At 50.4% G+C, this 22,674-nt stretch overlaps 1 protein-coding gene across 1 annotated transcript in view; it reads right to left on the reverse strand.

Moving 5' to 3' along the window:
• The window catches only part of wdr35 (WD repeat domain 35), a 163,207-nt gene that overhangs the window by 15,128 nt on the left and 125,405 nt on the right, over positions 1–22,674 (reverse strand). The window contains 4 exon segments of the mRNA XM_038800146.1: positions 3,919–4,075; positions 8,148–8,288; positions 11,426–11,590; positions 12,760–12,870. Coding sequence (XP_038656074.1) covers positions 3,919–4,075; positions 8,148–8,288; positions 11,426–11,590; positions 12,760–12,870 — 574 coding nt within the window.

Genomic DNA, 22,674 nt, shown 5'->3' on the forward strand with positions numbered 1-22,674 from the left:
CACATGAACCACAACTTCAGGACACCGATGCACTGGTGCCTTGGCCGTGGCTTGGGCGTCATTGAAACGGATCTCCGTGTTGGTCTGTGGCCTTCAGATAGGTGACAACAGCCCTAACCACAGCGGATAACCCCTGTCGCCATAGAGCCAACCCCTCACCTGGGGGTATGCCTCAAAAGTGTCTGGAACTATCGAGTGTGGCAGGATGAAGGCATCGTGCACATTGCCTGTGTATTGGGCACAGACGTGCATGATGTGCATCTCGTGGTCACACACCAGCTGCACGTGATCAAGTGGAACCCCTTCTGGTTGTGAAGGCCACCCCCTCATGCGCCAGTGCTCGTAGGGGGACATGCGTCCCGTCAATCACCCTCTGAACCTGGAACGTCCCGGAGAAACCTGTTGCCTGGCATCCTGGTTGGCTCGGTCCACATTGAAGCTGATATAATGTGCCGACGGGGCATATAGGGCCCCTGTTACGATGCAGATACATCTGTGCACCAACGTCTGCAAGATCCCAGACAGGTCCCCACTCACCGCCTAGAAGGGCCCGGCAGCGAAAAGGTTTAGGGCAACTGTCACCTTGATGACCTCAGGAAGCTGGTGTCGCCCCCCCCCCCCCCCCCCCCATATCCCCGCGGTTCTAGGTGCGTCATGATCCAGCATATATGCCATAGGGTGCCTCTGCTCAGTTGGACTCTTCGACATCATGCTGGTCTGGTAGGTCCTCGAAGGTCAAGCGCTGCAGGTACACGAGGCCTGATGCTGCGCCTCCTTCCCATCTTCTCCTCGGCCTGTTGTGCGGCTGGCTCTCCATCCTCACTGGCTAGCACCTGTACCTATGGGTCAAGCTCAGCTGCTGGAGGGCTGTGCCCTCACATGCTCCTCCCTCTCCCACCCCACCCCCCCCCCCCCCCCCCCCCCCACCCCCCGCCATTCTCCTTGGCACTCTGCCCTCCACGTTGCATCCCTGGCCCCATCGGTGCATGGCACCACGGGAGCCACTGACCCCGGCACCCGTCACTGCTGGCATACCATACTTCAACTAATCTGAGTGCATGAGGCCTTCTGACAATGTAATCATAAATCCTAACAACCCTAATTCAACCCTAATTCAATTCATACCGACCTACAAGACGGGGGCCACGGTGCATACCATTGGCATGGGTAGCGCCAACCACCAGTACCCCACTGGTGGTTGGCGCTACCCATGCCAATGGTATGCACCGTGGCCCCCGTCTTGTAGGTCAGTATGAATTGAATTAGGGTTGTTAGGATTTATGATTACATTGTCAGAAGGCCTCATGCACTCAGATTAGTTGAAGTATGCCTGGATGTGGTCTCTGGGAGCAGGCACCATGGTCACACATGACTTCGCCTCACTTACTCTTCCTGCAGCTCCACTCCTCTCTGCAATGTGCTGTTGTGGAATATATATCAGACCACAACCATTCTGGAGCCGCTTGATGGGCATATTGAAGGATGTTAAGGCACCTGAACCACATTTTCAGAAACCTATGATAGCTGAATATTGAAATTAGTTATGTCAGCTCCACTGGCGTTTCCCGCTTGTCTCCAAAACCTCCCAGGTTAAACCCACAAGTGGGCAGGATCATGTTCGGTTCCTGACACAATGATACTTTGAAGCTTTAACCCCCTCACCCCCTGTCTGACCTTAATCAACTTGGCAATTTTGTTCCTGTGTTGTATTATTCTTTATGCATGGACAGGATGGGTATAGAGGGATACGGCACAAGGAAATGCTGAGGGTTTTGGTCAAGATTGATATCATGACCGGGTGTACAGGCTTGAAGGGCCTGTTCCTGTGCTGTATTGTTCTTCGTTCCTTAAAATTCTGCTTCAGGTACCAGTTGACAGAGCAGCACTTCTCGGGACTTACAGATTATCCTCCCCAGAAATGTTACACAAAGCCTTTCTGTATTGACAGTCTTTGTTACCCTCTTTACCACTCCCTTAAATGGCACACTAAAATATATTTAAACCAGTTAACATTTATGCCAATTCAGATGCCAGTGGGCTGGATTCTCCGCAACCCAACACTGAAACGCAACCGGTGCCAGGGCGGAGAATCCAGTTTGATGCCATAATCGGGCCCGGCGCCGGTTTGGCGATTCTCCGGGCACCGAAAATCGGTGTCACCGGGGATACGCCCCACCACCGGGGGCCATTGCCAGAGGCCTGCTCAGCAATTCTTCGCACCCGACCAGCCAAGTTCCCGACGGCGTGGAACTAACCTGCTATTGCTGGGTGGGATGCTCACGTGGCGGCTGCGGACTCAATCCACGGCCGCCCTGGTCGGTGCAGGTGGACCGGAGGCCAGGGGAGGGCCTTATAGGCGGCCGGGGAATTAATGTATGGTGTTTGAGGGTCAGTCGCGCAGCCAATCAGGGGGGTCTCCTCTATGGGTCTACCTCCGCGGTTCGAGTCCACCATGGAGCATGGTGCAGCCGCTGGAGGCCGCTGCCATGTGCATGCGTGGCCTCTGACACGGAAGTGCGGGTGCCCGTATCTGCAGCAAAAGCTGCACGATTCTCTCCGGGTCGCTGCTAGCCCCCTGCACGGCTATGAATTTGTTTTGCTTGTTTTGCAGGATTTTCAGGAGTAAAACTCCACAGTTTTGACGCCGGGGTGGGGACATAGTCTCAATAATGGAGAATCCAGCCCCCTATCTATTAGTTCTCCAGTCCCTCTAACGTGGAGTCTAGAGTCCAGACAGCAATCATTTGAACATTCACCAAGTTGCATTTCTATTCTGCAATTATTTGTATTGTAACATGATCATAATTGTACAATCCTTTATTATTTTATGTTATTTTAATGGTCATATATAACTATGTTGTGAATCATGCTTACTTGTATCATCATAACTTAGCAATTGCTGCTGTAAGAATTTTTCAATAAACCAAGTATCTAACTAAAGGCTGGTGACATGCATTAGTCGCATGTTATGAGGCCCAGTGCAATGTTCCGGGAGAAGACCACAAACTCCAAAATGGACTGCAGATCAATGATGATATATGTCAAGACAATACACCAATGATAGATTCTCTGTCTGTTAACTTTGACAAAGAGTCATCGGACTCGAAACGTTAGCTCTTTTCTCTCCCTACAGATGCTGCCAGACTTGCTGAGATATTCCAGCATTTTCATTTCGTGATAGATTGACTCCTCTATAATTAGAGCCAGAGCACTGAAGCTCTTCAATGTGCCTTTCAGTATATTGTATAACTTCTCGTGTGTGGAAAGCAGTTTTATTTTCATTGCTGGTCCAGAGGTAAGATTTTCTGGCCTTGACACCAGCGGGCATTGTTGCGGGCAGGAAAGAAACATTTCCTGTGGGCAGCACGGTAGCATGGTGGTTAGCATAAATGCTTCACAGCTCCAGGGTCCCAGGTTCGATTCCCGGCTGGGTCACTGTCTGTGCGGAGTCTGCACGTGTGCGTGGGTTTCCTCCGGGTGCTCCGGTTTCCTCCCACAGTCCAAAGATGTGCGGGTTAGGTGGATTGGCCATGCTAAATTGCCCGTAGTGTCCTAAAAAAAAAGTAAGGTTGGGGGGGGGGGGGGGGGGGGCTGTTGGGTTACGGGTATAGGGTGGATACGTGGGTTTGAGTAGGGTGATCATGGCTCGGCACAACATTGAGGGCCGAAGGGCCTGTTCTGTGCTGTACTGCTCTAAAATTTGTTGACTTTGATTAGCTCTCCAAATGTTTCCACTCATCCTGAGATGCTGCCTGCTAGTATGGGGGCCAGAAAGTCCTGCTGCACATCTCTGTTCTCCCAACCTCACCCTCTTCCAAGCCATTACATTTCCCCTTTTGCAAAAAATAATTCTAATTTAATGCCAAAAACAGGGAGAATTTCTAGGCTTATTTATTTTGTACATCACATGATGCATACCTGTTTTCATTGCAGCATCTACATAGCCTTCATAAAGCTGACGTTGTGCTAGCAAAAAGAAGTGATATGCCTCCGCCCCACGCCAAGCATTGTCGATAATACGATTATCTGACAAAGAGGCATCTTCTTCAAGTAACCCAGCTAGAGCTGTTGTAGCCTGAAACAAAGCAAAGAAATATAGTACACATTATTGCACCACATCTTTAAGCCTAACAGAAATTTACAGAATTAATATCAAAATGGAAAATATGCTGTAACCCAAAATATTTGTTAATCATTCTCTTTTCAGATGTTGTTTGATGTGCTGAATATTTTCAATATTGTAAATACCAATAAATCAATTAAGTTGTTCTATAAACTACAATGTGCAAGAGTACAATTTCTGGTCTCAGTGAAGAAAATCGAAACAGATCTTCAGAAGATAAGGCTGAAGCATTCGCAACAATATTCTGCTGGAAGTACTAAGTTGCCATTGACGGCAATGTTGGGTGTCCCCTGGACAAAGGGAAATCCCGGAGTGCAGGGGTCCAGCCTCATGGTGAGAACGGTGACCGTGGCAATTTTGGATGTCCCCCTAACAAAGGGAAACCCTGGAGTGCAGGGGTGCATCCACAAGGCAAGTATGGTTGATCCTGCAAAGGGGGTGGGGGGTGAACATAAACCCCCAAGGCAGGGGGGGGGTCAGAAACCCCCCCATCAGTATGTCACCTGGAACGTTAGGCGACTTATCAGCCCAATGAAAAGATCCAGCGTTTTCGCCCATCTGAGAAGTCTGAAAGCCGACATAGTCTTCCTCCAAGAAGGAGGGAGAAGGTGGGTAAGGAAGGGTTGGGTGGGACGGACCTCCCATTCCTGCTACAGGACAAGAGCTAGAGGGATAAGCAAGAAGACGGCGACAAAGATGGTCACGGACCAAGGGGGACATCATCGATGTCCTAGACAGGGCACTGGTAAGTCCTGGTAAATGTGTACGTGCCCAACTGGGATGACATGGATTTTAGAAAATAGACCATGGCGGAAATCCCAACATAGATACGTACAAGATCCATTGATGGACCGATCAAATCCCAGAACGGGGAAAACGACAGGCATGGCTAGGGAACTGGGAACGATTATGTAACAGATGGGGACAGTGGACCTATGGCGGTTCCTGTACCTAGGTGAGAAGAAATTTTTGTTCTTCTCACTAGTACACAAGATCTATTCCCGGATTGATTTCTTTGCAGTGGGGAAATCGGTGTTTCCAGAAACAGTCAGAGCGAAATATTCCATGAATGTCATCTCTGACCACACTCCACATTATGTGGATGTGAGGTTGGACACAGCCTTCTTGGACGACAAGGTCTTCTGCCATGGCTTGTGGAGACAGGAAAGAGAGGGCAGCTGGGCAGCAACTCATCGACTCCATTCTGGAGGTCGACAAACAATACTCTGAGGCCCCAACCGTAAAGCTTCGGGCGGAGAGGAAAAAGCTATAGACGTGACTTTAATCTGCTGTCCACCGCCAGACACGGGGGATGTTTTACGAACATGGAGAGAAGGCTCGCCAGCTGGCTCACCAGCTCAGAAACAGGCTGCCACGAGGAAGATAGCCCAGGTAAAGGACAACAGCGGTGGACTGGAAGCCAAACCAAAAAAAAGGCCAACAAAACATTGGAGGCCATCTATCGGGGACTGTGCACCTCCGAGCCGTCTGATGGCGATTCAGGGATTAAATGGTTCCTCGATGGACTGGACTTGCCAGTCGAGGGGGGCAACAGATGGGGGGAGCAGGAAGCGCCGATACAACTGGAAGGTCATGGAGAGTAGCAACTCCATGCCGGCAGGGAAGAAACCGGGACCGGACGGGTTGCAAGTGGACTTGAACATAGAACATACAGTGCAGAAGGAGGCTATTTGACCAATTGAGTCTGCACCGACCCATTTAAGCCCTTACTTCCACCCTATCCCTGTAACCCAATAACCCCTCCTCACCTTTTTCGGTCACGAAGAGCAATTTATCATAGTCAATCACCTAACCTGCACGTCTTTGGACTTGGGAGGAAACCGGAGCACCCAGAGGAAACCCACGCAGACACGGGGAGAACGTGCAGACTCCGCACAGACAGTGACCCAGTGGGGAGTCGAACCTGGCACCCTGGCGCTGTGAAGCCATAGTGCTATCCACCTGTGCTACCGTGCTGCCTCCATTCTACAAAAATATTTGCACCGGCTATCCCCCAGATCGACAGCAATGTTCGCTAGCGAGAGGCACCTTGCCTCCAACACTAACTCAGGTCACCATATCACTTATACCCAAAAAGTCAAAGACCCAACGGAATATGGATCTTACAGACCCATTTCACTGCTCATTGTGGACAGGAAAGTACTCGCAAACGGCTTTGTCAGGGTAGACAACTAACTGTGAACATCAGACGCTGCTGAATGTGATACGGGGACATGACAACAATCCTCATCCGGGGAGAGAACACCAGAGGTGATCGTCTCCCTGGATGCAGAAAAGGCCTTCAAGAGTCGAATGGAAGTCCCTCATCGAGGTACTGGAGTGTTTTGGGTTAGGGACAGGGTTCACCTCATTGGTGAAACTCCTGTGCAGTACCCCCAAAGCGAGCATTCAGACCAACACCACCAGCTCTGAAAGTCAGGGGTTTGGGTCAGTGACATAGCATCAAATGCTGCCTTGATATCAAGGATAGTCATGCTCATTGCACCTCTGGAGTTCTGCTCTTTTGTCCATGTTTGTTCAACAAGAGAGAATCTAAACATCACTCCTTGATATTCAATAGCATTACCATTGCTGAATCCTTCACTGTCAACACCCTGGGGTTACCAATGACCAGCAACTGAATTGGACTAGCTATATAAATACTGCGGATTCAAGAGCAGGTCAGAGGCAAGGAATCCTGCAGTGAGTAACTCACCTCCTGAATTCACAAAGCCTGCCCAAAATCTACAAGGCACAATGATGGAATACTCTCCATTTCCTTGGATGGGTGAAGCTCCAACAACACTCATGAAGCTTGATACCATCCAGGACAAAGCATCCCACTTGATTGACACCCCATCCACAAACATTCACTCCCTCCACCACCAAAGAATAGGGGTAGCGTGTATACCATCTACAAGATGTTTTCTTATAAAGCACATTCATAACCCATGACAACAAACATCTAGAAGGACAAGGGTTGCATATATATTGAAACACCATCTGGAAGTTCCCATCTAAGCGAAACACCATCCTGACTTAGAAATATATCACCGCTCCTTCACCGTCGCTTGGTCACGAATTCTGGAACTCTCTCCCTAACAGCACTGTGGGTGTACCTACACTGCAGCAGTCCAAGAAGGCAGCTCATCACCACCTTCTCAAGGGCAATTAGAGATGGGCAATAAATGCTGGCAGAACCAATGATGCCCATATCCCGTAAATATGAAGAAAAAATGTAAACATCATCGATTTATAGAAAGTTGTTCTTACATATGAATTTCCAACAGACCCTTGTTTTAATTTTAAATTAGTAAACACTTGCTTCACTAGTGGGTCAGTTTTAAAACAAATTGTGCAGTGTGTAACTGAGCCATATCCTGAGTTGGCCGACCTCAGTCAGACTGCCTAGTTCTCCGAAGATTGAGAGAGTGGATTCCCATTCATAATAGTCAACAAATGACTTGCCAAAGTAAAGATCCCAGGCACTCATTAAATTGTTAAGAGGGCCTTGAGCTCGACGGTGGGACTCCTGTTCATCCTGGCTCCACTAGGCAAGTTAAAAAATGAAAATCCTTTTATCTTCTGACTCTGGCTCCCCTCCCACTAGGTTGACCAGGTGGGAAGCTAAAATGGCTTTCCCATATTTGTAGTCAGGTTTCGATGTGTGCCTTCACTAATTTACAATGGGAGTAATTTATTCCAGCTCAGAAGAGCAGATTAAAATTATCTTTTCAATTATCTGCCTGCCTAGTTTCCATTAAAGCCAATAGAGTTAAAATCAGCTTTTCATATGTGTACTCAAGCATAAAGAATATTTACTTTGGCAACATAATTAAGCCAGTAGCTATGGAACTGCATTCCAGCATCTGTCTATAGCTTAATAAGAGATACAAAAAAGTACATACAGTAAAAATATCAATATCCTTTACTCAGAAAACAAAAACAACACATCAATTCAAGTACTTTATAATGGTGAAATTAAAAGTTGACCAAAGTCAAGGATCAAAACTATATGCAATACCTCTGATCTTCTGCCTTTCAATTTTGCTCTCTGGGTGTTCTTTATCTGTTCATGGTAATCTTCCACAAGTAGTGCTGCCAGCACGTAAAGTTTTTTAACACGTAATGGTTTGGTTCTCTTTTTTGCTTCTTCCTCAGCAATCTAAACAAAAACACAAAATAACTGATTTCTAGAAGAGAAGATGAAAAAGTAAACTAAACAGATAATATCCCCAAACCACAACACAGTGTAATATTTAATAATTAATAACATATCACTTTGCTAAAACCTAACACTTTATTTCAGAGATTCACAGTTCATGGGGTATTTCTTTCCCATCTCAAGACTGATGAACTTTTTACACATAATAATGGTGAGCGACATTAAATTTACCATTATTTTGGCCTCAAAGCCTAGGCTAGAACTAGCACATGCTGTAATTAAGTAATCGAAACAGCAATGCAACTACAAAGGATCTGGTACTTGTGTGAACAGGGAAACTAACTGGCTTCTCATGCAGTTGAAGAATTCTTGCTGAACTATGCACAGCATAACATTTGATAGCTCCTTCAAATGCTAAAGAGCTTCAGGTAAATATGGGATCTTGAGCTGAAATGGTGGTTTAGGCCATGTTTGACATCAGACAACGTTTTAGTAAAGGAGTTGAAGCTTGTGCTAAGAACAGTTGATTGGAAAAATGTGAAAGGGATGATTGCCTGCTTAAATTACCTACTAGTTCTCAACCACAAGGTTACACAGCATTTTGGTGGATAACCTTAGATCCAATGGCTGTTCTCAATAGCCACCAGCTGTTTGGGGGTATACAAGTTATTTCATTATGCTCATTATTTCAAGACCTACTCAAAAGATACATCACATTTCACTTTTCACCTACTGCTGCAGCTTTTAAGTGAACTTTGAAACACATCAGAAGAATCTATGGAACCTTTTTTGAAGACTTCAACAACAATCTATCAACATTTATTCTGTCAATTCTCGATGGAGTTCACCTGAACAGATTGAGTGCTGTGCTACTCTACTTCATTGGATGCCATATAGACATCATTAGGAGCAAGGAAATGCTTGGTCATGGGCATCTTGCTAAAGATTCCTCATAGCCTACAGGAGGAATGAGAGGAGGACATAAAACCAGGTAAAGCAGCATCAGTGCTGGAGAAGGTGGGAACAAGAGGGTGATCTGCACCCCACTGCAGCTACACAGTATTCCTCCTCCTCTGGACCTCCTCCAACAGTACCCTGCAGCATTGCATCGAGGTATCTCCGCCCTCAGACCAAGATGTCCTGAAACTGTGCGCCAAACAGCACACACTACGCCTTAAGCAAAAGTGGATGCATGAAGCCCACATATACTGCTCCACAATATTTGTCCCTCTTCAACACATGAATGCAGGTGTCTATTTTAGTGCGTTCAGGCAAGTTCAAATTATAGTAATCAGCAATTAGGAACAAAACTGTGTGCTAAAACTAGACTTCAAACAAGTGTATATTATTAGTATAGTATCTATTTTATCCTTTCACCAAAATATCCCTGCAGAGTCTAAACTGGGAATGTAGGGAATGTCTAATTCAAAGCCAACTCACAAGGGAGGAATAAAGTGAGTAAAAGAAAGATGCTATCAGATATCTATCAGAGTGAAAGATAAAAGCAACAAAAAGTTAAAACAATTAAAATCTTTAATTCAAATTGGAACGGATGAGATGCTACAGTTTTTAAGCAAATATTTAGAGTTTGGTAGATTACTTGACTTAACACACTAAAAATTCACTTACACTTGAATAGACAAACCCTAACTTTTATAAGCAAACCCTAACTTTTATCGGCATGTTTATTAGGTAAGTAGCCCAACTTCACATCCTTCTTGTATTTGAATGTGAAATCTCTTGGAGAGACACCAGTGTCGCGAAGTTTCTGGAGGACGACAACTCGGACATTAATTTCCCGATTTCCATATTTAACAGCCTGTGTTCAGAAACCAGGGGTGGGATTCTGCGGGAATCGGCGGGGCGGGCAATTCCAGCGCCGAGGAGTGGCGTGAACCACTCCAGCGTCGGGCCGCCACAAATGTGCAGAATCCTCTGCACCTTCAGGGGCTAGGCCGGCGCCAGGGTGGTTTGAGCCGCATCAGCCGGCGGGGAAAGGGCTTGGCGCCACGCCAACCAGCACCGAAGGGCCTCGGGCCGGCCGGAGCGAGTTGGCACATGCGCGGGAGCGCCCCCCCACCGATTCTCCGGCCCGCAATGGGCCGAGTGCTGCCCGTTTTAGGCCTGTCCCGTCTGGCATCATTCGGCATACGCAGGGTGGGATCATCTCCACGTCGGCCATCGCGGAGGATCACAGCGGCCGACGCGGAAGAATAGAGTGCCCCCACGGCACAGGCCTGCCCACGGATCTGTGGGCCCCGAGGACTCCGGAGGCCGTCCGCGCAGCCATATCCAGCTGGCAAATACCTGGTGTAATACATGCCAGCGGGATAGGCCTAAAACAAGCAGCAACTCGGCCCATTGCGGGCCGGAGAATCGCCAAAACCCCAGTGCCGGAGAATTCAGCAGCCGGCAGGGGCGGGATTCAGCCCCTGCAGGGGGTCGGAGAATCCTGTCCCAGAAATTGCTTTCCTATTTATTGCTTAGTAACAATCAAACCGATAGCAAAATCTGGACCCTTATTCCAATAATTTCCGATTATATCTATCAGTGATTCTCACCTTTTAGTATTTTTTGAGAATTACAGAATCTTGCATTTCAATCTGATTATCTAATCTACTGCATTTTTTAGATGACAGAAATACCTATTATAAATTATTGTTAAATTTATGTTAAAACAATAAATGATATTTTTGCAGACCAACCTATTTGTCAATGGGAAGATCAGGAAATACATGGTTGAATTATTTGATTTTACATTGTGACACTGTTTCCCTATGATCGCAAGATCCGTAATTTTTTCACAATCACCGCAGGTAGAAACAGATTGTGCAGGAATTTGTCAGTGAACTGCTCTTCATAATGCACCATAACTAATTGCAATTTGCTGTATTCTAAGATTGGTCTGTAAATCGCTTCAACCTTTAATTGGTCAATAAAATTATAGGATAAAAGGTACAAAACCAATTGCAAAAATTCACCTGCTCCCATACTTCTAAATTCTTCTTTTAAATTTCAAAATAAGGTTTCAGACATTCTTATGGGCAGACATCCAAATTAGGAAGATGGGACAAAATGCCTCTTAAGAAATCAAAATATGTACTCAATTACGACAATATGGGAAACTATTGCTGTACCTTAAACATGAGCTTTGCAGCATCAAGAAAATGATGGGCCTTTCGGTAAAGTTCAATTGCTTCCAAAATTTTATTCTTCTCCAACAAATGAGATGCATACTTAGCCAGAAGAGATCCAATTTCTTTCATATTGTGATTCTTAGCCAGTTCAACAGCTTTGTTCCACTGGAATGTGTTGAGAAAATAGTAAAAATTACTATGATTTGGTTCATTTCAGTAGGAAGAATGAGGAGAAACAATAATGACTAAATGGTCTCATTTTAAAAGGGGTACATGCACATCGATGGCTTACATACACAAGTGTTTGAAGGCAGAAAGACAAAATGAGAAAACTGTTAAAAATCTATGCAGAATCCTTGACTTTAAAAGAAAGACATTTATGGTAAAATTTATAAAACACTGGTTAAACCCCAGCTGAAGTACTCTACCAACTCTGGGCACCTCACTTAAGAATGTCAAGACTTTAGAAAGGGTGCAGAGGTGATTTAATAAAATGGTACCAGAGGTAAAACTTCAGTTTATGTAGAAAGAGACGAGAGAAACTAAGACAGTTAATTGGAGATTTGAGAGAAGTGTTCAAAATCTTGAAGGGTTTGATGGAGGAAATAAGGAGAAACTGCTTCCAGTGACAGAAGGGTCAGCAACCAGACAATACAGATTTCTGGTCAGTGACAAAAGAACCAAAAGCAACATGGGGACATATTAGGGCAGCACGGTAGCATGGTGGTTAGCATAAATGCTTCACAGCTCCAGGGTCCCAGGTTCGATTCCCGGCTGGGTCACTGTCTGTGCGGAGTCTGCACGTCCTCCCCGTGTGTGCGTGGGTTTCGTCCGGGTGCTCCGGTTTCCTCCCACAGTCCAAAGATGTGCGGGTTAGGTGGATTGGCCATGATAAATTGCCCGTAGTGTCCTAAAAAGTAAGGTTGGGGGGGGGGGGTTGTTGGGTTACGGGTATAGGGTGGATACGTGGGTTTGAGTAGGGTGATCATTGCTCGGCACAACATCGAGGGCCGAAGGGCCTGTTCTGTGCTGTACTGTTCTATGTTCTATATTCTTAAGTGCAATAAGTTGTTATGATGTATTATTCACTGCCTAATAGCATTGTGAAAGAATTCAATTGTAAAATACAAAAATGAATTGGGTAATTGGGTTACAGGAGAGGAGCAGAGGAGTGAGGCTAATTGTATAGGTCTTTCAAGGATGGCACAATGGACTGAATTGCCTCTTTTTTGGTTATATGCTTCTTAGTAGTCAACCGCAATATATTCTATATTTTGTGAATTCATTAATAAAAATTGCATAAAATTGTACATTTCTCTTTGTTATTATCCTACCTGGTTCAGATGTATACAAGTTTCAACTGCAGCTTTGGCTTGGTTACATTTCAGGAATGCAGCTACAGCCTGCTCACACATACCTACAGTAACAAACATGTGAGCTATTTCCTGTAAAAAAAAATCAAAGCATTCAAAAACTCTGTTGTGTCAAAAAGTCTTAACAACTGTATAAAGGAACTACTATAGGTTGAAATTGCTCAAGAAAATTCTTTCCGGCATCTGAATGTTGGAGGAATTCCCAGTGGAAAGGGAGACAAAGACAAATGTTTCACTGTGAAAGCATTATTTTGTTTAACTTGCCAATGGATATTTCAGGAGATTTTCTTGGAATAAGTGGAATATATATCAAGAAACTCAGTTTAACAGGGTTATCAATTAAATCCCACTTTAAATTATTAATGAGACCTTTCTGGAGCAGCGTGATGATTTCAAAATGAATTGTTTGATAGAAATACATTTCTTCTAGCAGCAGATGTAATGTTAGTCATCCATCACAAATATGCCAACATGTCTAGTGAATACATCTTTTTTTAAAATAAATTTAGAGTACCCAATTCATTTTTTCCAATTAAGGGGCAATTTAGCATGGCCAAACCACCTAGCCTGCGCATTTTTGGGTTGTGTGGGAGGGGGGGGGGGGGGGGGGGGGAACCCACGCAAACATGGGGAGAATGTGCAAACTCCACACAGTGACCCAGAACCGGGATCAAACCTGGGACCTCGGTGTCGTGAGGCAGCAGGGTTAACCACTGCGCCACCGTGCTGCCCCTCAAGTGAATGCATCTTGATAATGGGCTTGATTCTCAGTTTGGGAGATCAAGGGTCTCGTTTTGGGCACGTTTAACAGTTTAACAGGGATGTTTCTTGGCGCCTGCAGCACCGAGAACGACACTGCTATTTAACAGGACTTTGCTATGTTTTTGGCAAGGAACACCCCACCGAGGCCCCACTTACCTCATTTCCTACAAGTTCAGCTTGTGGATGGGACGCCATTTTAATTGCGGCCCCGAACTTTCAACTACCCTCAGCCATCCCACTGTGGCCTCCAGTGCACCCAACTTAGCTCTTCCAGGGTCCTCGAGCCCCTCCTCACCCCATCTCTTAAGGGCACGGCATCCCCGGGCCCGATCCTTGTTAAGGGCAACCTGGCATCCGGGCACCTTGCCACTGCCAGCCTTTCACCTGGTCAGTGCTCCTGGCAGCGCCAAGGTTGCCAGGTGCTACCCTTCCCAGAGCCTGGGGGTCACTAATGGCCTGGGAGGACCCCCCTCCCACCTGTCCCTGATTTTGGGAGTGAGAAGTGGACCTACGGCTCGATGCCAATGAGAGGGACACCCTCTTCCCCAGAGTGGGCCACAGACTCAAGCCCACCCTCCTGAACAGCGCCTGGGAGGAGGTGGCAGAGACAGTCAGTGTTCCCAGTGGGAGACAGCTTGTGATCTGTGCCAACCCTAAAATCCCCCATCAATGTTCCCCGGGACGAACCTATGGTTCCCCCTTAACGGAGCCTCCATCGAGCCCCCCACTTCTCCCCTATGTCGCCTCCACTGCCCACAAATCTTGAGGGTAGCCGCCACCACCGGACTCGTGGTATACCTCGTAGGAGGGAGTGGCCACGGCGCCGTTACCAGGGCCCCCAGGCTTGTATCTCCACAGGACGCCCTCTCCATCCGTTTCCATGCTGCCCCCTCCCCCTCCATTACCCACTTGCGCACCATCGACACATTGGCCGCCCAATAATACCCCGAGAGATTGGGTAACGCCAGCCCCCCCCCCCATCTCTACCCCGCTCCAAGAAGACCCTCTTCACCCTCGGGGTCCCATGCGCCCAAACAAAGCTCATGATGCTGCTAGTCACCCTTCTAAAAAAGGCCCTAGGGATAAAGATGTGGCAAACACTGAAAAAGGAACAAGAACCTCGGGAGAACCGTCATTTTGATGGACTGCACTCTACCCGCCAACGTTAGCGGCACCATGTCCCACCTTTTAAATTCCCCCGGCATTCCCCCTTCTGGATCCGCCCCATACAACAGCAGGTCGTCCGCATACAGCGATACCCGATGTTCCTCCCCACCCCGCACCAGACCCCTCCATCTCCCTGACTCCCTCAACGCCATAGCCAAAGGTTCAATCGCCAGTGCAAAGAGCAAGGGGGACAGGGGGCACCCCTGCCTGGTCCCACGGTAGAGCCTAAAGTACACCGATCTCCTTCCATTGGTAACTACACTTGCCATCGGAGCCGCGTAGAGCAGCCTCACCCATTTAATGAATCCCTCCCCGAATCCGAACCGCTCCAGCACCTCCCACAGGTACCCCCACTCAACTCTATCAAACGCTTTCTCCGCATCCAGCGCCACCACTATCTCCGCCTCCCCCTCCACCGCCGGCATCATAATAACATTTAGCAGTCTCCGCACATTCGTGTTGAGCTGCCGTCCCTTGACAAATCCTGTCTGATCCTCGTGTATCACCCCTGGCACACAGTCCTCTATCCTGGTGGCCAGGGTCTTCGCCAGCAACTTAGCGTCAACATTGAGGAGCGAGATAGGCCTGTATGATCCACACTGCAAGGGGTCCTTATCCCGCTTCAGGATCAGAGAGATCAGTGCCCACAACATCGTCGGGGGCAAAGCCCCCCCCCCCCCCCCCCCCCCTCCCATGACTCATTGAAGGCTTGCACCAACAGGGGGCCCACCAGATCCGCATACTTTTTATAAAATTCCACCGGGAACCCGTCCGGCCCCGGCGCCTTACCTGACTGCATTTGTCCAATCCCCCTGACTAGCTCCTCCAACTCTATCGGCGCCCCCAGCCCCTCTACCAGCTCCTCTTGAACCCTTGGGAAACATAGCCTGTTCATGAAGCTCTCCATCCCCCCTCTCCGCATCGGAGGTTCCGACCGGTACAGTTCCTCGTAGAAGTCCCTAAAGACCCCATTTACTTCTGTCCCCTTCTGCACTACATTCCCACCCCTATCCGTCACTCCACCAATTTCCCTAGCCGCATCTCGCCTGTGGAGCTGATGCGCCAACATCCTGCTTGCCTTCTCCCCATACTCATATACCGCGCCCTGCGCCCTCCTCCACTGTGTCTCCGCCTTTCTGGTGGTCAACAAGTCAAATTTGGCCTGCAAACTACGCCGTTCCCCCAGCAACCCCTCCTCCGGTGCCTCCGCGTATCTCCTGTCCACATCCAGGAGCTCCCCCACCAGTCTCTCCCTCACCTTCCTCTCCCTCCTTTCCCTATGGGCCCGGATGGAGATCAGCTCCCCCCGGATCACTGCTTTCAGAGCCTCCCAGACCATCCCCATCCGGACCTCCCCCGTGTCGTTGGTATCAAGATACCCCTCAATACTTCCCCGGACCCTCCTACACACCTCCTCATCAGCCAGCATCCCCACATCCAGGCCCAGAGCGGGCGCTGGTCCCGCGCCTCCCCCATCTCCAGATCAACCCAGTGCGGAGCATGGTCTGAAATCGCTATGGCCGAATACTCGGCATCCTGCACCTTTGGGATCAATCCCCTGCTCAGGACGAAAATATCTATTCGGGAATAGACCCTATGGACATGGGAGAAAAAGGAATACTCCCTCGCTCTCGGCCTCCCAAACCTCCAGGGATCCACCCCTCCCATCTGGTCCATAAACCCCCTCAGCACTTTGGCCGCCGCCGGTCTCCTACCCGTCCTTGAACTGGACCGGTCCAGTGGGGGATCCAGCACTGTGTTAAAGTCTCCCCCCATGATCAGGCCCCCTGCCTCCAGGTCCGGAATGCGGCCCAACAAGCGCCTCATGAAGACGGCATCATCCCAATTCGGGGCATATACATTAACCAGCACCACCTTCTCTCCCTGCAGCCTACCCGTCACCATAATATATCTGCCCTCCTTGTCCGACAGCACCTCAGCCGCCTCGAACGCCACCTTCTTCCCCACCAGAATCGCCACCTCCCGGTTCTTCGCGCCCAATCCGGAGTGAAAAACCTGTCCCACCCACCCCTTCCTCAGACGAACCTGGTCCGCCACCTTCAAGTGGGTCTCCTGGAGCATAGCCACGTCCGCCTCCAGATGAGAAAATACCCTAGTTCTCTTAACCGGCCCATTCTGCCCCCTCACGTTCCAGGTAATCAGCCGGATCAGAGGGCAACCCGCCCCTCTCCGCCGCCGGCTAGCCATAGCTTATCGACTGCTCGTCCCAGGCCAGCTCGCCCCGCCTGACCCGTTCCCCATGGCGATAACGCCTCTCCTCTACCCCCCCGGCCCACACCAGCTCCTTCCTGGCCATTCCAGCAGCAACCCGGTATTCCCCCCCCCCACCCCCCCAGGCTAGGACCCCTCCTAGCCGCGACGCACCCTCCATGGTACTTCCGTGAGTCAGCTGACTTCTGCTGACTCGGCAATCCCGCCAAAACCCATCCCCTCCCGGCATGGGGTCATGCCCCTCTTGCCACACCTCCTTGGCACCGCTTCAGCGCAGGAAAGGAAACCAGTGAAGGCCACGCCCCCACCTCCAGCTCCGCCCCCCCTGCCCTGCGGCGCGGGAAACCCGAGGAAAGCCTTTCACACTGCCACACCCCACCCTTCTGACGCAGCTCCCCAAAATCCAGTTTCACCCCAGCCACGTACAGAAGAGAACATATAAAGCACATACCCCCAACGTTCCCCACATACGCCACACCCATACCCAACAGACAGACCCACCCGGAAACAGAGCAAAAAGAAAACCAGCATAAAAAAAACATGTGTCAAAATTGAAGAACAGCAACAGCGAAAACAGCGACGGCCATAGTGTGTCCCCAGACCCTAGTTCGAGTCCAGCTTCTCCGCCTGTACAAAGGCCCACGCCTCCTCCGGGGACGCGAAGTAGTGGTGCCGGTCCTTGTATGTCACCCACAGGCGCGCAGGCTGCAGCATTCCAAATCTGACCTGCTTGGCATGCAACACCGCCTTCGTCCGGTTGAACCCGGCCCGCCGCTTTGCCACCTCCGCACTCCAGTCCTGGTAGATTCGCACTACCGAATTCTCCCACTTGCTGCTCCTCTCTTTCTTGGCCCAGCGCAGCACACTCCCGGTCACTAAATCGATGGAACCGCACCAGCACCGCCCGCGGGGGTTCATTTGCCTTAGGCCTCCTGGCCAGCACTCTGTGAGCTCCCTCAAGCTCCAGGGGCAAATGGAAGGACCCCGCTCCCATCAACGAGCTCAACATCGTGGTCACGTACGACGGGAGGTCCGACCCATCCAGCCCCTCCGCCAGGCCCAGGATCCTCAAATTCTTTCGCCTCGTGCGAACGTCCAGCTCCTCCAAGCGGTCTTGCCACTTTTTGTGAAGTGCCTCGTGCAACTCCACTTTCCCCACGAGGACCACGGCCTCCTCCTCCCGCTCAGCGGCCTGCTGCTGCAACTCCCGAATGGACACCTCCTGGGCCACCTGGGTCCCAAGCAGCTTGTTGGTAGTCGCATTCAGGGAGTCCAGCAACTCAGCCTTCAGCTCCGCAAAACAGCGCAGAAGAGAGGCCTGCTGCTCCTGCGCCCACTACCACCAGTCCTCGGGTGTTCCGCCGGCCGCCATTTTGTCCTTCTTCCCCCGCTTTTCTTGGGGAGCTGCTGCAGCTTTTTCCTTTGCCCCACTCCGGGTGAGCACCATAAATTATGGGGAATGCTACTCCAGACACCTTCCCCCACCAGGATTCGTCGAGACAGTGCTGTTTGGGGCCCTCAAATCGGCCCAAAAGTCCTTAAGTAGCGGGAGCTGCGGTGCGGCTTAGCTCCGCATAGCCGCAACCGGAAGTTTCCAAAGCCGATTTTCTGACCGCTCCACTCCTAGTCCAGGCCATCCACCGGTGGAGAATCTGAGAAGGAGTGTTCCCACACGGGGAAAAGTCCAAACAGCATCACTATGAGCCCTTAAAAGAGCCCCAAAGTCCGAAAATAGTGGGAGCCACTGAGCATGCGGCTTAGCTCCGCATCACCGCTACCGGAAGTCCGTCCCCGCTCCTTCAATGGCCTTGGTGAGATCTTTTCACAGTTCTTCCCTCTGCTGCTAGAATTCAGCTTTCATAAAGGCCCTCAAGTCAGCTTGAGGCCTCTAAGCTGGCCCTTCCCCCGCCTGCATGCTTGCAGAGGCTTTTGTTTGCTGCTGCTTCAGCCCAATCTTGCACTGTTTCTGAGGGTCTGATAACCAAGAAACATACTATACCTGGGGGAAAGTACTCCTCGAACATTCACCTACGCCTTTTCATCGAAATTCCAACCCGTGCCGCCCAAAAAAGAGCTCTTTTCTGTAACCTTGGGCCTCTGTGTGATCACTCACTCCATGGTGCACACCGGAAGTCCTTGCCCGTCTTTATTAAGTCTCGCCTCTCTCCGCTCTCTTTATTGAAGTCTCGCATCTCCCTTCACTCTTCATTGAAGTCTCGCCTCTCTCTCCACACTCTTTATTGAAGTCTCGCCTCTCTCTCTGCTCTTTAATAAAGTCTCGCTCCTCTCTCTCCGCGCTCTTTATTGAAGTCCGCCTCTCTCTCCACGCTCTTTATTGATATCTCCCCTCTCTCCGCTCTTTAATGAAATCTCGCCTCTTTCTCCGCTCTTTATTGAAGTCTCGCCTCTATCTCGCCCGTCTTTATTAAGTCTCGCCTCTCTCTGCTCTTTATTGAAGTCCCGCCTCTCTCTCCGCGCTCTTTATCGAAGTCTTGCCTCACTCTCCGCTCTTTATTGAAGTCTCGCCTCTCTCTCTGCTCTCTTTATTGAAGTCTCGCGTCTCCCTTCACTCTTCATTGAAGTCTCGCCTCTCTCTCCACACTCTTTATTGAAGTCTCGCCTCTCTCTCCGATCTTTATTGAAGTCTCGCCTCTCTCTCCGTTCTTTATTGAAGTCTCGCCTCTCTCTCTGCGCTCTTTATTGAAGTCTCGCCTCTCTCTCCGTTCTTTATTGAAGTCTCGCCCCTCTCTCTCTGCGCTCTTTATTGAAGTCTCGCCTCTCTCCGTTCTTTATTGTAGTCTTGTCCCTCTCTCTCCGCTCTTTATTGAAGTCGCCCCCTCTCTCTCCGCGCTCTTTATTGAAGTCTCGCCTCTCTCTCCGCGCTCTTTATTGAAGTCCCGCCTCTCTCTCCACGCTTTTTATGCCACCAGGTCCTTCCAGGGCTTGAGTGGGGACATGTGTGGCATATCACACTCATCCGCCCACAGTTGCATCCAGGAGGTCACGATTGCTCAGAATCCCTGGACATCAGACTATATCACCTTCGAGCTGGACCAGACGCACCAAGATGCCCGGGCTGCAGGATTTACTGCCATCGCCGGGATGGCATGCATGTCACCCTGCGAGCACTGGGGCATCAGGGAGTGTCCTATATTAACATGAAGGGGTTCTACTCCCTGAATATTTAGATCATGTGTGACCTCCACCTCAGAATCATGGGCGTGTGTGCCCGCTACTTTGGGAGCATGTATAACAGCTACATTTGGAAAACTGGAGATCCCCTGTGTCTCCGAGGGTTGGCCCATGAGGGACAAGGGATACCCGCTGAGGTCATGGCTGATGACGTCGGTGTGGAGGCCTGAGACCGAGGCCTGATATAATGAGGTCCACGTTGCCACCCATGCTGTAGTTGAATGGTGCATCGGGCTGCTGAAAATGCGGTTCCGATATCTGACCGTTCTGGCGGTGCCGTGTAGTTCACCCCAAGAGAGTCTCCCGCTTTGTGGTGGTCTGCTGTGTCACCCTGACCCACTGTCCCAGAGTGTGAAAGGGCAGTGTGAAAGGACATGTTTTAGTAGTGAACATTTTTCTGTGACACATGTCCATTCCTCCTACCTACAGATAGCCACCAACGCCGACTCAGTGTTTCTCTTCTTGGGATTTATGGTCTACTGCTACTTTTAGGCATCTCTCCAGGGTGCACATCAGAGGTGGAGGCAGCCTGCTGCCTTCTGTGATCTGTGACCTTTGATGCCCTTGGCAGATGCCCTCTGGAAGGCCTGGAGTCACGAGAGCCCTGGCCAATTTACCGGTGTCACTGTGCCATCCTGTTCTGCCCGCTACCTTTGAGATGCGCAGGTGTTAGAAGAGGGGAATTTGGAAGAACTGGAGACCACCATTGTCTCCCTTGTGGCAGGCCCTGGATTGTCCTCAATTGCTTCCTACTCCCTGGAGTTGCCCGTAGGGCCCTGAGATCTTTGAGTCACCTGGCGCTGCCGGTCCTGGAGGCTTCCCATTGTCTGCACCATGGTATCGATGCCCTTAGTGACTGTGCCATGCTCTGTAATGCCTCGGCAATGTCCACCTGTCGACTGGAACATGATGTCTAGGCCCTCAGCCATGGTTGTCTCAGACTGAGCCTTGCCTTGGACACCACCACTCAAGACGTGGATATTGTGCTCCAGGTTTTCAACTCGTGGCCATTCTAGCAACCTCAGTGCCACGTATTTTTGGCACCATCTTCTGAAACCTTAGGGACTCGGCCAATTGGCCTTGCAGTCACTGGGATGTCTTTCTGGTGCTCACCAGATTGTACCCCAGACGCCTGTCCACTGTCACCATCCGAGGTGTGTGTCTCTGCACGGTGGAAGCTGTGGGTGACAGCTGTAACACCTCACCAGTGGTCTCGGAGCATCGAGGTGCTCTCTTGGATAGTGGGAGGATACAGCTCTGGATGGCCCGGCCTCATCAGATGGAGATCCTGCAAGACAATGGACATGTGGTCAGTGAGAGGTAAGAATTATTTTGTCTGACGTGAACAACTTGCTTGTGAGGTCATCTGGGTGAAGGGACTTTGGATCCTCACCTCTCTGGGGCAGGCCATCCTCGCCATTTGTGGCTATTCTCTCTTTGGGCAACCCCGTGATTTCTAGGGCCTATTCATCCTATTTCGTATAGGGGATGGGGACTCGAATCTCTGGGATTTCACCCACGACTCACCCACGACCCCCCCCCCCCCATCTTGGACCTTTCCTGCCTATTATGGGCTATCTTCTCCTGCGGGGACAAGAAGAGGCACCAAAGGCAGCATGCTTGATGGATCGGGAAATCTATAGCAAGTGACATGTACGGGCACCACACAGCACACGTGGACATGAAGGGGTTGTGCTGGTAGATACCAGGGGGTGCTGAAGAACAAACATGAAAATCGGATGTGGGGAGGGTGCGAGATGTAACCCAATGGATTGGACGGGGGTGTGTGGCCGGCGGAACTGATGTCAGGAGAGAGTTAGTAACTTACTCTTGCAGCTTGCTGGAAATCATTTGACTTCTTCCTGCACTGGACGGCGGTCCTACTGGTCATGCTGCCCACACTGACAGTTGCTGCCACTGCCTCCCAGGTGACATTTCTGACACTGCTGGTCCTCCGACCACCTCGGTGGAATAGGGGCCGGGATTCTCCCCTACCCGGCGGGGCGGGGGGTCCCGGCGTAGCGGAGTGGCGCCAACCACTCCGGCGGTGGGCCTCCCCAAAGGTGCGGAATTCTCCAAAGGAGTGGTTTCCGCTCCGTCGATGGCAGCAAAACTGGCGGCAACGGCCTTTGCCGTTACACCGCCCGACGTCAGGGCTGGCCGACAGGCCTTCGCCGGTCCGCGCGTGCACCGGTGCGTCAGCAGCCGCTGACGTCACCACCGGCGCATGCGCGGTAGGGGGGTCTCTTCCGCCTCCGCCATGGTGGAGGCCGTGGAAGAAAAAGAGTGCCCCACGGCACAGGCCAGCCGACTGATCGGTGGGCCCCGATCGCAGGCCAGGCCACCGTGGGGGCACCCCCGGGGTCCGATCGCCCCGCGCCCCCCCCCCCCCAGGACCCCGGGGGCCCGCTCGCGCCGCCAATCCCACCGGCACCAGAGGTGGTTTAAACCACGTCGGCGGGATTGGCCTGTCAGCGGCGGGTCTTCGGCCCATCGCGGGCCGGAGAATCGCCGCGGGGGGCA

Source organism: Scyliorhinus canicula, chromosome 6, assembly GCF_902713615.1.
Source record: "Scyliorhinus canicula chromosome 6, sScyCan1.1, whole genome shotgun sequence".
Classification (NCBI taxonomy): domain Eukaryota; kingdom Metazoa; phylum Chordata; class Chondrichthyes; order Carcharhiniformes; family Scyliorhinidae; genus Scyliorhinus; species Scyliorhinus canicula.